The sequence below is a fragment of the Rhineura floridana genome, chromosome 11 (genome assembly GCF_030035675.1).
Source record: "Rhineura floridana isolate rRhiFlo1 chromosome 11, rRhiFlo1.hap2, whole genome shotgun sequence".
NCBI classification, from domain to species: domain Eukaryota; kingdom Metazoa; phylum Chordata; class Lepidosauria; order Squamata; family Rhineuridae; genus Rhineura; species Rhineura floridana.
The window spans coordinates 31519760-31536021 of NC_084490.1; the positions used below are offsets into that span (position 1 = coordinate 31519760).

Below are 16262 nucleotides of genomic sequence, written 5' to 3' on the forward strand. Positions count from 1 at the left end.
GTCTGTTCCGTCCAGAGCCGAAAGAATGAGGCTGGAGTGTGTGTGCAAGTAAATCTCGTTTTATTAGAGTAATGGATACATCAAAGGCATTGCGCTTCATAGGAAACCCTACGCTAACTCACTAGATTCCCTAACTATACTCTAGACATGCTCTGCAGCGTGTGAAGGAAGTTGACTCAACGACCCCCCACTGGGAGCGGCAGGCTTATATAGGAAATGTTTTCGAACGTAATCTCTGACTCCTTCGTAATTCCTGTCTTTGCCCTGTCCGTTTCTCGCGGTGACGGGAATGAGGGATAGGGGATGTGCATCCAACAGCTCATCTGAAGACACCTGCTCCCGAGCAACAGGCTCGAGGTAAGGGGGCTGTGCCACACTGGAATCCTCCTGGGAACTGCTTGGCAAGGGAGGAGCTGGCACTGTCTCTGAAGCTTCCCCCCACAAGTCCTCTGCATCAACTGGGGGCGGTGCGCTCGGCTCCTCGGAAAGGGCGTTACTTGTGGAAACTGGCTGGAGAGCAGGCTGCCCCCCTCCCGCATGATCCTGCTCAGACACAACAATCCCCAACTCTGCTTCTTCTGGCTGCGGAGGCGCCTGAAACTCATGCCTCCCCCCTTCCTGTCCTTTCTGAGTTGGCTGCAGTGCAACAACGTCACACAAGCACAGTTGAAACCAGGCGTTCTTTCCTTTCCCTCCAACATGTGGCTTCTGTGCAGTGTTTTTCTTCCCTCATGCTCTGTGTTAAGAGGCATGAGAAGAGCAAGGTGGTCGTGGAGCGGAAAGAGAAAAAAATGGATGGTGGAGGAAGAAAGCCGGGGGACAAGGATGAAGAATGCAGCAGCAGAATTCAGGTGAAGAGCTGTGGGTGTGAGTGACGATGATGTGTGTGTGTGTTACCCCCCACCCCCACTCTCTACCCCTGCCTGCCCCCTCACTCGCTCAATCACCCTGCCCCCACCCCCACTCTCTACCCCTGCCTGTCATCTCCACTCACTCAATTGCCCTGCCACCCTGCACCCCCTGTCTCTCCTGCATCCCTGCTCTCTCCCCCGTCTGCCCTCTCCACTCACTCAATTGCCCTGCTGCCCCCCATCCCTGCCTGCCCTCTCCACTCACCCACTCACTCAATTGCCCCACTCCCAACCCCTCTCTTTCCTCTGCCTGCCCTCTCCACTTGCTCACTCACTCAATCGCCCTGCCCCATCCACCCCTGCTCTCTCCCCCCACCTGCATCATATGCATCTCTTTATGATTGTGAAGCACAAAACCTTTCACACACTAATGGGAATATACCAGCTCCTGTGGGCAGGTGAGTTCAACTTTCACACTTCCTGAAACTCAATAAGTGACTGCAATTCAGCCCCACATATGAACTGATTAGTAGTGCACATGCCCATTATTTTCTTTAAGAAAACATGCTCCATATAAGGCAGTAGGAAAGGGCAGGTCTCCAAAAGTAGTACAGATTTACAACTGCTCTGCTCAATGGTATTATTCTTCCAGTGCCATGATATGTCGATGCATTATTGTGGTTTTATTTTTCAGATTGCTATATTTATTTTATTATACAGCCACGAGAGTGGCTGTATACTATAGCCAGCGTGAATTTTTCACATTCCACAATGTTAAATTGAAAATACCCCCATGCCATTCTGATGCTTCCCATATTGTTGGCATAGCATTACAGGATCTGAATACATTCACCCTTGACCAAATCTGCAGGGGGCACATGAAAGTCATGGGTGTGGCCATCCTACAGTCTCAAATGCACACACACACACACACACACACACACACACACACAGGCAAAAACAACACATTTCTTAGTTGATCCATAGAGAACAGCTGAAGGAGGTATCACACCTCGTTTTGCCACCATTGCCATATTTGATGCGGTTTTGTGAGGGATTGTTTCAATTCTGAAAGAATTGTTTGAGGGGCTCAGCTTAAGTCCCCGTGGGCTGGGGTATCCACTTTTGTTCCAAATAATGGAATATCCCTCCATCCTTCAGAGTGCTCCAGATAGGACAGGAATCAAACTGATACGAATTATACACATCACCAGCATAGTTTGAAGAATTAGATTTTTTTCTGAAATGTTTTATTTCATTTTTGGTATACAAATGTAAACATTACATAACACATGACAAGCAAACCAACACATATTTAATAAATAAAATACAAAAAGGGGGTGTTCATGGAGAAAAATCAGGCAATATTAATGCGGTGTAACTTATGAGCAACTCAGTATAATGTGGAATTTTATAATAATCCAAACGTTAAGATGTTTGGTTAACAATATTCACATTTTGTGCAAGATATTTCAGGATGCCAAAGCCAGTACTCAATTAGAAAAAATCCACTAATACAGCATTCCTGACATATGGCCACCAGCCTTTCTCTAAAGATATCTAAGATGCTTTTATATCATCTTTTGAGAAATTCTGTTTTACTGTGTAACAGCTCATGCTATTCAGATCCTAAAGGTGCAGGGGCTACCTTCAGGATCAACACTCAGCTAAACATACCCAACTCTTTCAATCATTCCTCACAGGCCTTCCATTTTACAACATTAAAGCTGTATACAAAATTCATCTTTGCAGACTAAAACTAGAGAAGGTATTCAAAGAAAAGTGCCTAAACCCTAATAGCTTTGACATAGCATTTTTAATCTCTTTGTTTCTCATGCTGTAGATTATTGGATTTATCAAGGGTGGAACCATTGAATATATCATAGACAATGCCAAATCCAGATGTGATGGAGTGTTAGAAGTAGGCTTGAGGTAAGTAACAAAGCCAGTGGTTACAAATATGGAGAAAACAATGAGGTGGGGAAGACATGTTGAGAAGGATTTTTGCCTTCCTTCAATAGAGGAGATTCTCAGCACTGAGGTGAAGATGTGCACGTAGGTTATAATGATGAAGATAAAACATCCTGACCCAATGACAACACTTAACACAACAGCTCCAATTTCAATTAGGTACAAGTCAGAGCAAGCCAGCTTAAGTAACTGTGGGACTTCACAGAAAAACTGATTGACAACATTGGAGCAAAAAGGGGATGCAAAGGTTCCTCCGGCATGTAACACCCCATAAAGAAAGCCGCTGATCCATACACTAGCAACCATTTGGATGCAGGCTTGCTTATTCATCAACATTTCATACTGTAATGGATTGCAGATAGCAATGTAGCGATCATATGCCATGACTGTGAGAAGAGAGAAATCAGATGCTACAAAGAAAAGAAAGAAGAAGACTTGAGCAACACATCCAGAATAAGAAATGTGACGTGTGTTCATGAGGGAATTGGCCATGGATTTGGGGATAATGACCGAAACTTGACCCAGGTCTTGCATGGCCAAGTTCATCAGGAGGAAGTACATTGGGGTATGCAGGTGGTGGTCAAAGACAACTGCAGAGATGATGAGAAGATTTCCGGTAACTGTTGCCAGATAAAAAGCAAGGAACACAAAGAAGTGTAGAATTTGTAGCTCCTGAACCTCTGAGAATTCCAGCAGTAGAAATTCTGTCAGAGAGGACTGATTAACTATGCTTTGTACTTTTGCATCCATGTTGCCTGTGAAAGGAAGCAAAAGGGCAATTGTTACAATGAGACATTAACATTTTTTACCTGACTTTCATTATCTATCCTCTGGTAACTTCTTTGCTGGATTGGTGCAATGCATTATACATGGGGATGCCTTTGCAGATGGTTCAGAAACTGCAGCTGATGCAGAATTCGGTACCAGGCTGCTGACTGGGGCAAGATTGTCTGAACACATAACGCTAATCCTGGCACAACTGTATTTGCTACCATATAATCATAGAGTAGCAGAGGTGGAAGGGGCCTGTAAGGCCATCAAGTCAAACAGCCTGCTCAATGCAGGAATCCAACTTAAAGCATATCCAACAGGCGGCTGTCCAGCTGCATCTTGAATGCCTCCAATTAGTTTCTGACCCCTTTTTAAAGCTCAGGATCCCAATACTTCAAGGACAGCATCTCCCCACATGAACCAAACTGTACCCTGTGTTATTCATCTGAGGACTTCCTCTGTGTCCACCCTCCAAGAGAGGTGCTGAGGGTGGTGACATGAGAACACGTCTTCTCAGTGGTGACTCCCAGTTTATGGAATGCTCTTCCTAGGGAGGCATGCTTGGTACCATCACTATCTGATGTCAGGCGCCAGCCAAATATAAATAAATAAATCCAAACCTTGTTCACCCAGGCATTGGACTTTAATTTTCTGCTTTCCTTTTAGTGGGGTGGCAGTTTGTGTATGTTTATGTTTGTGTGTTTTAATGTATGTTTGAGTGTGAATTTCTCCTAATGCAAGCAACTTTGCATGCAACATTGCCTAATACACATTTGCAAAGCCATTTTACCTGATATAATACACTTTTGTATGTTGTTTTCACTAATATATGTATTTATATGCACACTGTATCCTAGTATACTTGGCTGGAGAATTGCGCTGCAAATGTTGAAAAAAGTGTGAATTTTAAAATGCATGTGTTGTGGTTAGCATAGCATTCCAGAAAGTGCAAATTTGGTAAGTTCACCTTTAAATGCAAACTGGATGGCATTTCTCCCTCATCTCTACACTACAATAATGAATGCAAAAATGTCAGTACTGAAATACACAGCCAATGCAACATCCCTAGCCAATCATTTTTCTGCATTACCCTAAAAGTGTAAAAGTAATCTGCCTGCTAAAGTGTAAAGGCAAAAGGCCATTTCACAACATTAGAAACAGGTAGATGATGGGGAGAATTTGAGAGTGAGGGTGAATGATGAGAGATATACTTGCCAGATTATCATTGACAAGGGCTGACTCACCACAGCCAGAACTGTTCATTTTATCATTCCACAAATTAGGGGAGAGGATTTTACTTTGCTTCACATGATTTTTTTTATCAAGCACAGGTGCATGTTCAAGCAACTGCCATAAGCTTAAAACATACTACTTCTGTGTATAGGATTGGAGAAACACCTTAACACAGTGACAGGGCAGATGCTCACAGTACATAGAACAAGTCTACAGTTCAATCCCAGGCATCTCCATCCAGAACAGAGGGCTGACCAGTCTTCTAGGTGTCACACTGTCAAATATCCGACCTTTCCGCCACTGAGTTTCTGAGTGTCTGAATTAACCCCCTATTTCACATACACAATTGTCTTGTTCCAAATTCATAGCCAATACGGAATACCTCGCCAATCATATTGCTGCCTCTCTAATAGTGTAAACAAAATCTGTCAGCTCATCTGCAAACAGAAAAGACCATTTTATAAAATATTAGATACAAGGATGTTGGGGCAAATTGGAGAGTGAGAGTAAGTGAATAGAGATACACTGGCCAGGGGATGATTGACTAGGGCTACCTCACCACAGCCCGAACTGGTCATCTGTAACATTCTGCAGAGTAATGAAGAGGGTTTTGTTACTTCTTTGCTTCCCTTGATTTGTTATCAGCCACAGATGCTTGGGAAAATCATAGTAAGCTTATATCTCACTACCTCTATGTAAAGGGTCAGAGAAACACTCTTAATTTTTTGACACAGCACAGACTTCCCTGGAACATGGCAGGCATCTCCAAGAAGGACTGGGAAAAGATCACTGTGTGACATCCTGGAGAGCTGCTGTCCTACAATATAGGTCAGCTTTTCTCAACCCGCCAGAGGTTTTGAACTACATCTCCTAGTCTCTAATTATTTATCATGTAGGCTGGTGCTGATTAGAGTAGTAGGCTAACACATCTGGAGGTTATCAGGTTTGGGAAGGCTGGTGTAGATAATATTGAGCTAGAGGTATGAATGACACATGACAATAACTGAACATATTAAACCAGAGAGAAAATTTTGAAAGAAGGCTATGGTAAGAGATGAACAACTAAAGAAAAATGAATGATGAGAAGGGAGTGGGTAGGAGTTTGAATTTGGTGAAACTGGCACTTGTGACTGATACAAACAAAAAGTAACTAGGTTGGAATGGAAAGAAGGATTTTTAAATTGTTGTTATTTTTATTATTTAAATAAAATTATCATTGTTGTTATTTAAACAAATTCAGGCTCCACGTGGGATAATGGGAAGTTATTCAGCAATCTGATATAAAAACAATTCATGCATTCACAATATATCAGTCAATTTTTCAAGAGAATGTTACTAGGAATGTGCAAAACCCTCCTCTTGAACATTTAACTACTCATGTCAAAACTTTTAGGTATTTCTTTTACATTTCTCCCCTTAAAGCCCTTCATGTATCTTGACTGAGAAGGAACTCTAAATTCAGTTGAAAGTTCAATTTATATTAAATTTCATTGGCAGGTTTTAACATCAACTGTAGACGTCTGCGGTCAGAAATTCTACAACAGTCTTTCAATCCACATTGCAGTTCACCTGCTTATGTGAAAATATCTGAAAATATCCAGAAAACAGACAAATCACAAAAACTGAAACATTTTGTATTGTGCCAAATTCATGAATGGAAAAGGAACAGAATGACTATGTGGAGGAGAGAATATGACAAGAGAGATGGAGACAGGGGAATAGGGGATGAATGGAAATGAGAGATTCATACTTTTCATGATAAGCACAATTGACAAAATAAGGGAGGAAGCATTAGTGGCTTACTATTTTTCTTCAATGATTTCTCTCCAGATTATTTTTCTCCCCTAGTGAAGTTAGATGATTATATATCTGCACAGCCATACGTGTAATTTTAGGAAAAAATCCTCCTGCACTAGATCTATGAAGGAAATGAGAATTTGTCGGCATGGGGAGAACATATATTAATAGCTATTTTGTCTTCCTAGAGATTTGCTCTCACAGGAACATGTCTCAGTGCTATAGAAACAAAATTAACTTTCGGTCATTTTGGCTAATATGATTAGGAAAGACTGTCAGTGCTTGAGTTCATAAGAATGACCGAGCAGTGAAGAGTGGTAAATTCACTAATAGGCAAAAAACCTTGCAGTTTATGAATGCACTAATAGACAACAGATATTTCTATCAAACTTTGAAAAGCAGGGTGAGCATATGGTGAGTGGTGGCAACACCTACAATCAGTCCAAATAACAGAAAGTAGAAATGCACTGTGCTGATCTGATTTTAGCAGGGAGAAAGCAACAATATCAAGACAATAGGAACTCTGAGCATGGGGCAAGGTGAATAAGAGAATTACAGGTACTCCGTGAACATGGCTGATTTTTAATTAATTTCAACCAATTATGAGACCACTGACAGAAAAATGTACAATAGGGATCTGGATTTTTTTTTCTTGTTTTACACTTTGAACTCCAGATTACCTCTGAGTGTTTTGTGTATCAGTATGAAAACTTAAAGGGTTGTTAAGGAAGCACGTCTGAGGTCAGGACTATGAGTTTTGTAAGATTTCATTTTGAAATGAGCTTATGGGAAGCAGCAGAATGGCATGGGGGTATTTTCATTTTAACATGATGGAATGTGAAAAATCCATGATGGCTAGAGTATACAGCCACTCTTGTGGCTGTATAATCCCAGTCTGCATCTATTTTGTAATTGTTTTTTAAGATGTTTTTAAAGCTTTCTTTTTTTAAAAAAAGATATTTTGTTATAATGTGTTTTGTAATAGGTTTTGTTTTAATATCTTTTACAATCTATTTTTAAGCGGTTTAAGATGTTTTAGAGTGTTTTAAGTGTTTAGTTTGCCAATCCTGGGCTCCTTCTGGGAGAAAGGGCGAGATACAAATTTAACAAACAAACAAACAAACAACAATATGACAGTGGAACCAATTACCTAGTGAGAAGGTGGCCTGGATGCTTTCAAGAAGCAGCTGAACAGTCGCCTGTCAGGTATGCTTTAATTTGGATTCCTCCACTGAACAGGGGGTTGGACTCATGACCTTATAGACACCTTCCAACCCTACTATTCTATGAGTCTATACGTTTATGAGGTGCTATTCACTTCTAACATTAGCGCTATCCATGCCATAAGGACTGTTTTTTCTATGAGTATCGACACATAACTTTTCATCAACCTCCACAACAGGCACCGGGAGAGGGAGAAATAGTTCTGGCCTTTTAGTTAGTTACGGGGACATAGCAATATGGAAGGGGGTGTTTGGAGAAAAGTCACAATTACTTCTACTCCCTCCTTACATGAGGAAGGTGTCTCTTTCCTACCCACGTATCCCTCTGCTCAGTTCAAAGAAAGTGGCTAGCAAGGGTTAGGATGTCAAGGAGGTGCTATGAAGATGGTTGCTATATCCCATTCCAGCTCAAAGAAGTTCCAGCTGCCATACATTGTTCTCTGCCTCCCCTCTGATCTTATCCTCATAACACCACAACACGTAGCCAATAATAAATGATAATGAAAGTTGTAGTCCCAAAATACCTGGTGGGCACTAGGTTCAAGAAGGCTGTTAAAACCACTACATGACAGTGATTCTAACTGTTTGCAGGATAATGATAAAAGTAATAAAAGCTGGGATCAAAATTAATAATAATAGGAAAAGACTGGAGAGGACAGGACTCATTGCAAACATACCCCTTCACTGGTGATGTGCAACTTCAATCACCATCATGCCAGCCTTATCTAGCCAAGAAGTAGTTTCTGTATAATGGCTTTTATTGCCAGTGATCCTGGCCTAATAGCAATATGCATGAGGTATATTGGGTTCCCAAATATTTGAGAGGCTTAGGAGGAAGTAGAGAGGATTTATCAGTACACCTTGCTATTTTTTCCTGAAAGAAAACTGTATATAACTGCCTCCTGCTTTGCACCCCTTATATTACAGCCCATGACATGCCATCCCTGAGTCTACCAGATGGGACATGTAGTGAGGATATAACAATTAAAGTTATATTGACCAGCTCAAGCCATTGTAATCCCAAACTCAGCAGGGAAGAGTAGGCAAAAAAACAAAACAAAATTCAACCGCCATTTGAAGATCTGCATGGGAGTGCTTTCGGCCAAAGGGCTCCTCCCAGCATGCAACCCAGCTTTATAGGGGCTAGGGAGCATCTCAATCAGCCAGACCAAGAGATGGGTGGGACATGGAACAGCTTCTTCTGCCTGGGACTGATGAAGTTCTCTTGGAGTTGTTGAGCTTAAATAGCCCATAGTTAGCAGTCATGGCATGAGGGAAATGGAAAAGACACTGAGACCCTGCTACACTGTGGCTTTCCTGTAACATCTTCCTCTAGTTCTTGAGAGGCACAAGAGACTTGGAGAAGAGGCTTTCCTGATCACCCAGACCCTGTAGGGCAAGGTCACTGTCGGACTGGCCCATTGGCATTGGCCCTTGAATTTCCTGCAAAGGGGTCGGCAGGCTCAACTAGGACCATTCACTTAAGAAAGAAACTAGTTTGACTACTTCAGCAGATCCTACTACCACAAACTCTAGATTTACAGATATAAAACAGCAGACTTGGAAGGGACCCAAAGACATCATCCAAGCCTGCCCCCAGTCCTAAAACAAAATATTAGAGATCCTGTCATAGAGCTTTTTGTGCTAGTACCAGCCAATTAAACTTAGCCTGGAAGCTAACTGGTAGCCAGTTCAACTCCTTCAGCAGCAGTGTAATACAAATATGGAGAAAACAGAGTGTGTGTATGCGTGCGTGTGTGTGTGTGTGCATGCGTGCGTGTGTGTGTGTAAGAGATGAGACAAGCAGGGAGTCTGCTATTCGCTGGATATCCTGCAATTTCTTCCACTGCTACCTGGGAGATACAGGGGTGTTGGAGAAGGGGCTTCCCTAACCATCCAAGCTCTCTGGGGCATGGTTATTGTGGGACTGGCCCACTTAGGGTAACCCTAGAGTTTCCTCAAAAGGGTCCAGCAAAAGAACTCATGGATGTATCACTCCCCAAACCTCATAACCATGAGGAAGGGGTTACTGGAGAGCTACAGGGCTCAGAAGTGAGAATCTAGTTACCCTCCTGAAAGACACTGGGAATCTGTGGTGGCTGTCTTAGGTTTCATTATTCTCCCCTAGTTACATCTACCAGTTATATCCTCCCTCAGCATTTTAACCTTGAGTTCTAAGTATAATTGGTCAATTGCCTGCTTGGGATGGATCACACTCCTGCTGAAGGAAAAGGCCACACATATCTGGCCCTGATGTTTTCATTCTCAGATTTTACCTAATAGAGTCCCAAAGGCAATGCTTTTGCCAAAGGTTGATAGCTTGTGAAGGGAAACCATCTGGGTGTAGTGCAAAATCATGCAGAACATTTAGGTGTATTGGTACTATATGGCCAATGCTGGGTTTAACCAGAACCAATTCTTGCCTATGGATTTATGTGGGGCTCCTCACTGTTGACATTGTCAATTTGGGCTATTCATGTCCTAGGGATTGCTTGTAAATGAGTTCAGCTGATATAGCTACAGTGGAAAAAAATACCACTCTTCACTGCTCTGTCATCCTCATGAATTCAAGCACTGACAGTCTTTCCTAATCATATTAGCCAAAATAACCGAAAGTTAATTTCTGTACAGCTGTAGTACTGAGATGTGTTCCTGTGAGAGCAAATCTCTAGGAAGACAAAAGAGCTATTAATATATGTCCTCCCCGTGTTGACAAATTCTCATTGCATTCATAGATGCAGTGCAGGAGAATTGTTTTCTAAAATTGCATTTATAGCTGGGCAGATGTATAGTCATCTAACTTCACTAGGGGAGAAAAAGAATCTGAAGTAGAGAGAAATCATGGAAGAAAAATAGTAAGCCACTTAATGCTTTCCCCCCTTATTTTCTCAATTGCGCTTATCATGAAAAGAACAAATTTCTCATCCCCGTTCATCTCCTCTCCCTCTCTCTCCATCTCTCTTGTCATATTCTCTCTTCCACATAATCACTCTGTTCTCCAACTTCCTTTCTATTCATGAATCTGGCACTATATAAAGTATTTTAGTTTTTTGTGATTTGTCTATTTTCTGGATATTTTCAGATATTTTCACATAAGCAATGAACTGCAATGTGGGTTACAAGACTCTGCTGTAGAATTTCTAACTGCAGAGGTCTACAGTTGGTGTCAAGACCTGACAATGAAATTTAATGTAAATTGAACTTTCAACTTTATTTAGAGTTCCTTCTCAGTAAATATACATGAAGGGCTTTAAAGGGAGAAATGTAAAAGAAATATCTAAGAGTAGTTAAATGTTCAAGAGGAGGGTTTTGCACATTCCTAGTAATATTCTCTTGAAGAATTGACTGACATACTGTGAATGCATTAATTGTTTTATATCACATTGGAATAAAATGCAATAAAATTGGAAAGAAATGCCATTCAGTTTGCATTTAATGGTGAACTTACCAAATTTGCACTTTTTGGAATATTATGCTAACCAAAACAGAGACATCTTTCAAAATTCACACTTTTTCAACATTTGCAGTGCATTTCTCCAGCCAAGTATACTAGGATAAAGTGTGCATATAAATACATATATTAGTGAAAACAACTTACAAAAATGTATTATATTAGGGAAAATGTGTATTAGGCAATGTTGCAGGCAAAGCTGTTTGTATTAGGAGAAATTCACACACAGACTTAAAACAAACACACACACACACACACACAACTTCCGATCCACTAAAAGGAAAGCAGAAAAATTAAGTCCAAAAGCCTGTGTGAACAAGATTTGGTTTTATTTATTTATTTATATTTGACTGCCATCTAATATCAGGTAGTGATGGTACCAAGCATGCCTCCCTGGGAAGAGCATTCCATAAACTGGGAGTCACCACTGAGAAGACCTGTTCTCATGTCACCACTCTCACCAGCTCTCTTGAAGGGTGCGCACAGAGGAGGTTCTCAGATGAAGAATGCAGGGTCCAGGTTAGACCATGTGGGGAGATGATGTCTTTGAAGTATTTGGATTGAGAGCTTTAAAAAGGGGCCAGAAACTAATTGGAGGCATTTAAGACGCACCTGGACAGCCACTTGTGTATGTTGTAAACTGGATTCCTGCATTGAGGATGGCATTGGATTTGATGGCCTTACAGGCCCCTTCCAATTCTACTATTCTATGATTATATGGTAGCAAATACAGTCGTGCCAGGATTAGCGTTATGTGTTCAGACAATCTTGCCCCAGTCAGCAGCCTGGTACCGAATTCTGCATCAGCTGCAGTTTCTGAACCATCTGCAAAGGCGTCCCCATATATAATGCATTGCATTAACCTAACCAAGAGGTTACCAGAGGATAGACAATGAAAGACAGGTATAAAATATTAATGCCTCATTGTAACAATTGCCTTTCTGCCTCTCTTCACAGGCAACATGGATGCAAAGGTGCAAAGCATAGTTAATCAGTCCTCTCTGTCAGAATTTCTATTGCTGGAATTCTCAGAGGTTCAGGAGCTACAAATTCTACACTTCTTTGTGTTCCTTGCTTTTTATCTGGCAACAGTTACCGGAAATCTTCTCATCATCTCTGCAGTTGTCTTTGACCACCACCTGTATACCCCAATGTACTTCTTCCTGATGAACTTGGCCATGCAGGACCTGGGTCAAGTTTCGGTCATTATCCCCAAATCCATGGCCAATTCCCTCATGAACACACGTCACATTTCTTATTCTGGATGTGTTGCTCAAGTCTTCTTCTTTCTTTTCTTTGTAGCATCTGATTTCTTTCTCCTCACAGTCATGGCATATGATCGCTACACTGCTATCTGCAATCCATTACAGTATGAAATGTTGATGAATAAGCAAGCCTGCATGCAAATGGTTGCTAGTGTATGGATCAGCGGCATTCTTGATGGGGTGTTACATGCCAGAGGAACTTTTGCATCCCCTTTTTGCTCCAATGTTGTCAATCAGTTTTTCTGTGAAATCCCACAGTTACTTAAGCTGGTCTGCTCTGATTTGAACCTAATTGAAATTGGAGCTGATGTGTTAAGTGTTGTCATTGGGTCAGGATGTTTTGTCTTCATTGTTATAACCTACGTGCACATCTTCTCATCAGTGCTGAGAATCCCGTCTACTGAAGGAAGGCAAAAGGCCTTCTCAACATGCCTTCCTCACCTCACTGTTGTCTCCATATTTTTATGCACTGGCTTTGTTACTTACCTTAAGCCTACTTCTAACACTCCATCACATCTGGATATGGCATTGTCTATGATATATTCAATGGTTCCACCCTTGATAAATCCAATAATCTACAGCATGAGAAACAAAGAGATTAAAAATGCTATGTCAAAACTATTAGGGTTTAGGCACTTTCCTTTGAATACCTTCTCTAGTCTTATTCTGCAAAGATGAATTTTGTATATAGCTGTAATGATATAAAACTGGAAGTCCAATAAGGAATGATTGAAAGAGCTGCGTGTGATGTTCCTGCTTATAGTGTAAATATGGTAAGTGCTGTTTATATAGAAGACATATGGTAAGTGGAGTGAAAGAGGAGGAGGGAGTACATGAGCAGTAGAATGCTGGATGATTGGTTGAGTGTTTGAATGGCTGGGAGTATGAATGGTAGAATGACAGCTGAATCTGGGTGGATGTTGGGAGTGTGGAGAAAGAGGTGTTTGAGGGTGGAGGTCAGGAGTGTGGAGAAAGAGGGAGTTGGAGTTCTGATTAATAATAAGTCAAGTACAAAACAGGAATAGATGAAACCATATGCTTGTGAAACATTCTAAAACTAATCTTGTTGTTTTTGATATTTAATAAATACTTATTTGGTTTACCAAAGGCCTGATCCTTGGCTGGGGGATATACATACCAGAAGGGAGGGCAAGGTAATTACCAAGGCTGAACAGAAACAGTATCTAATGGTGGCAGCAGTGAAGGGAGGAATAATAACAATTCTAGTATCCAGAGCAACCCAGAGTTGTATGCGTTATCTATAAAGATACAAGGGGGTTGGGAACAGCATAAGCACACAGTCACAAAAGTAACCAGCTAGAGAGAGACTCAGGCAAAGTCTCTGGGAGTATTGGTTATAGGACGTGACTGGTGGTGCTGCCTAGCAGGGGGATCTAGTGAGATCTGTGCTAGAGCGGAGTGAAAAACCATATAAAGGATGGTCCGGACTGGTGGTATCCCTGGTGGTGCCTAGTGAAAGGCAGTAGCCACAAGCAGGTGGGAACCTGACAGGGAGAACCAGGGAAGGACGTCACACTGGGTATGTTTGGCTGAGTGTTGATCCAGAAGGTAGCCCCTGCACCTATAGATTCCCAGTAACATGATCTGTGTGACAGTAAAACAGGATTTCTCAAAAGGTGATATACAAGCACCTTAGAACTTTTTAGAGAAAGACTTGTGGCCATCTGTCAGGAATGCTGTATTAGTGGATTTCCTGAATGAACAGAAAAGGTTGTACAAGATGATCTTTGAGGTCTCTCCTAACTCTGATGCTGTGACATACACTAATTCATTGATAGGTACATTTGGGTATAGAAACAACATTCTCTTTGCATCACAAAGTCAGCCACTTTCCATTCCTCCGGTGCTGCTGCGCTGTTCACTTTTTTTTTTTTTTTGGCCATCTCACATTGGCTGGTATTCACTATAGGTGTAGTCTTGTCTGAATTTATTTTTTGTTGCCTTTCCACAATTATAAAGAATTACAGTGCAATCCTATGCATGTCAGCTCAGACACAGTTGCCTGTGAATTCTATGAGCTTTATTTCCAGAGGTAGATGAGTATGAATTTCAGTTTAAGGCCCATTCAAGTTAGGGTGGGGGCTCTGGTTTAAGGGACAAGGATATTTGTTTCCATGTCTAATGGATTTTCCTATACATCTGCAATATTTCCAAGCTCCCAGTGGGAAATAATATTTTTGAGATATTTATGCTACTTGCCAATCTTTATGCTGTAAAATTCAGGGTATTTGGAAATTTTATATTATTATACACCTGCTAATTGCACACATTTCTTTTTTAGTTGAGCACTGGCTCTGGTGTCCTGAAATATCTTGCACAAAATGTGAATATTGTAAAGTAGACCTCTTATCGTTTGGAATATTGTATAATTCCACATTATACTGAATTGTTCATAAATTACAGTACATTAATATTGCCTTTTTGTTCTCCATGAACACCCAATTTTTTGCATTCTGTTCATTAAATATTTATTTGTTTCTCATGTACTATTTTATAATGTACAGATAACTGTATACCTAAAATAGAATTTTTTTTTGAAAAATAATCTAATTCTTCAAACTGTGCTGGTGATCTGTGTAATCCATATTAGTTTGATATCTATAATATGAATTGCTCTCTGAAGGATAGAGGGATATTCCATTATTTAGTACAAGGATGGTTACCCCACCCCAGGGGATGTAATCTGAGCCCCTCAAACAATTATTTCAGCCCTCCTCACAAAACCTCATCAAATATGGCAGTGGTGGCAAAATGAGTAGTGATACCTCCACCCAGCTGATATGTATGGATCAGCTGAGAAGTGTGTTGCTTGTGCCTGTATGTGTGTGTGTGTGTGCATTTGAGACTGTAGGATGGCTGTGTGAGGCGTCCTTCACTGGCTCTCCCTGTCAGGTTCCTACCTGCTCGTGGTTACTGCCTGTCTCTAGGCACCACCAGGGACTCCACCAGTCCGGACTGCTCTCTCTTATGATTTCTCTCCCCGCTCTAGCACAGATCTCAACAGATCCCCCTGCTAGGCAACCACCAGTAACGTCCCAATACTAGTATTCCCAGAGACTCTGAATACTGGTATTGTTATTCTCTTCACCGCTGCCACCATTTGTTACAGTTCCCCTTCAGCCTTGGTCATTAGCTTACCCTCCCTTCTGGTCTGTGAAACCCCAGCCAAGGATCAGGCCTTTGGTAAACCAAATTAAGTATTTATTACAGATAACAACGCTAACAAGATTAACAAGATTTCTTCTTAAGGCACATAAGCATATGGTTTTACTCAATACTAATCCGAACTCCACCTCCCTCCTGGTAAACAACTCTCTAAACCCCACCAAGCAATCCACTCTTTCTCTTCTCCCCCCAGATTCCACAATTCACCACCTCACATTCACCCAGATTTACCTGTCATCCTTTCATTTATACTGTCAGCCATTTTAAACATTCAACCAATCATCAAGCATTTTATTGCCCATTCACTCCCCCTCCTCTTTCACTACTTACCATGTATACTCTAAACAACCAGCACTTACCATATATACACTAATATATAGGAACATCACATTTCCCCCCCCTTAAACAACAGCAGAGTATTATTCCTGTTCCAGGATTTATACGTCGCGTTAACAAATAAAAGTCTCTATGGGGAAAATGTCTTTCTTTGTTCCTCTGTCTGGTCACGTCACTG

The 16262-nt window shown here is 41.2% G+C and overlaps 2 protein-coding genes across 2 annotated transcripts; one reads left to right on the forward strand and one right to left on the reverse strand.

Annotated features, from left to right (window-relative positions):
- Nucleotides 1-2591: 2591 nt before the first annotated feature.
- LOC133367750 (olfactory receptor 14A16-like) lies at nucleotides 2592-4253 on the reverse strand. The gene is made up of 2 exons (XM_061591850.1): nucleotides 4214-4253; nucleotides 2592-3577 (listed from the first exon to the last, which is right to left on the reverse strand). Exon 2 carries the CDS (start codon nucleotides 3570-3572, stop codon nucleotides 2592-2594), a length of 981 nt encoding a protein of 326 aa, XP_061447834.1. The 5' UTR covers nucleotides 3573-3577; nucleotides 4214-4253.
- An 8006-nt stretch (nucleotides 4254-12259) lies between these two features.
- LOC133367751 (olfactory receptor 14A16-like) lies at nucleotides 12260-13240 on the forward strand. Its single transcript, XM_061591851.1, has one exon. The coding sequence runs from the start codon at nucleotides 12260-12262 to the stop codon at nucleotides 13238-13240; it is 981 nt and encodes a 326-aa protein (XP_061447835.1).
- The last annotated feature ends 3022 nt before the right edge of the window (nucleotides 13241-16262 follow it).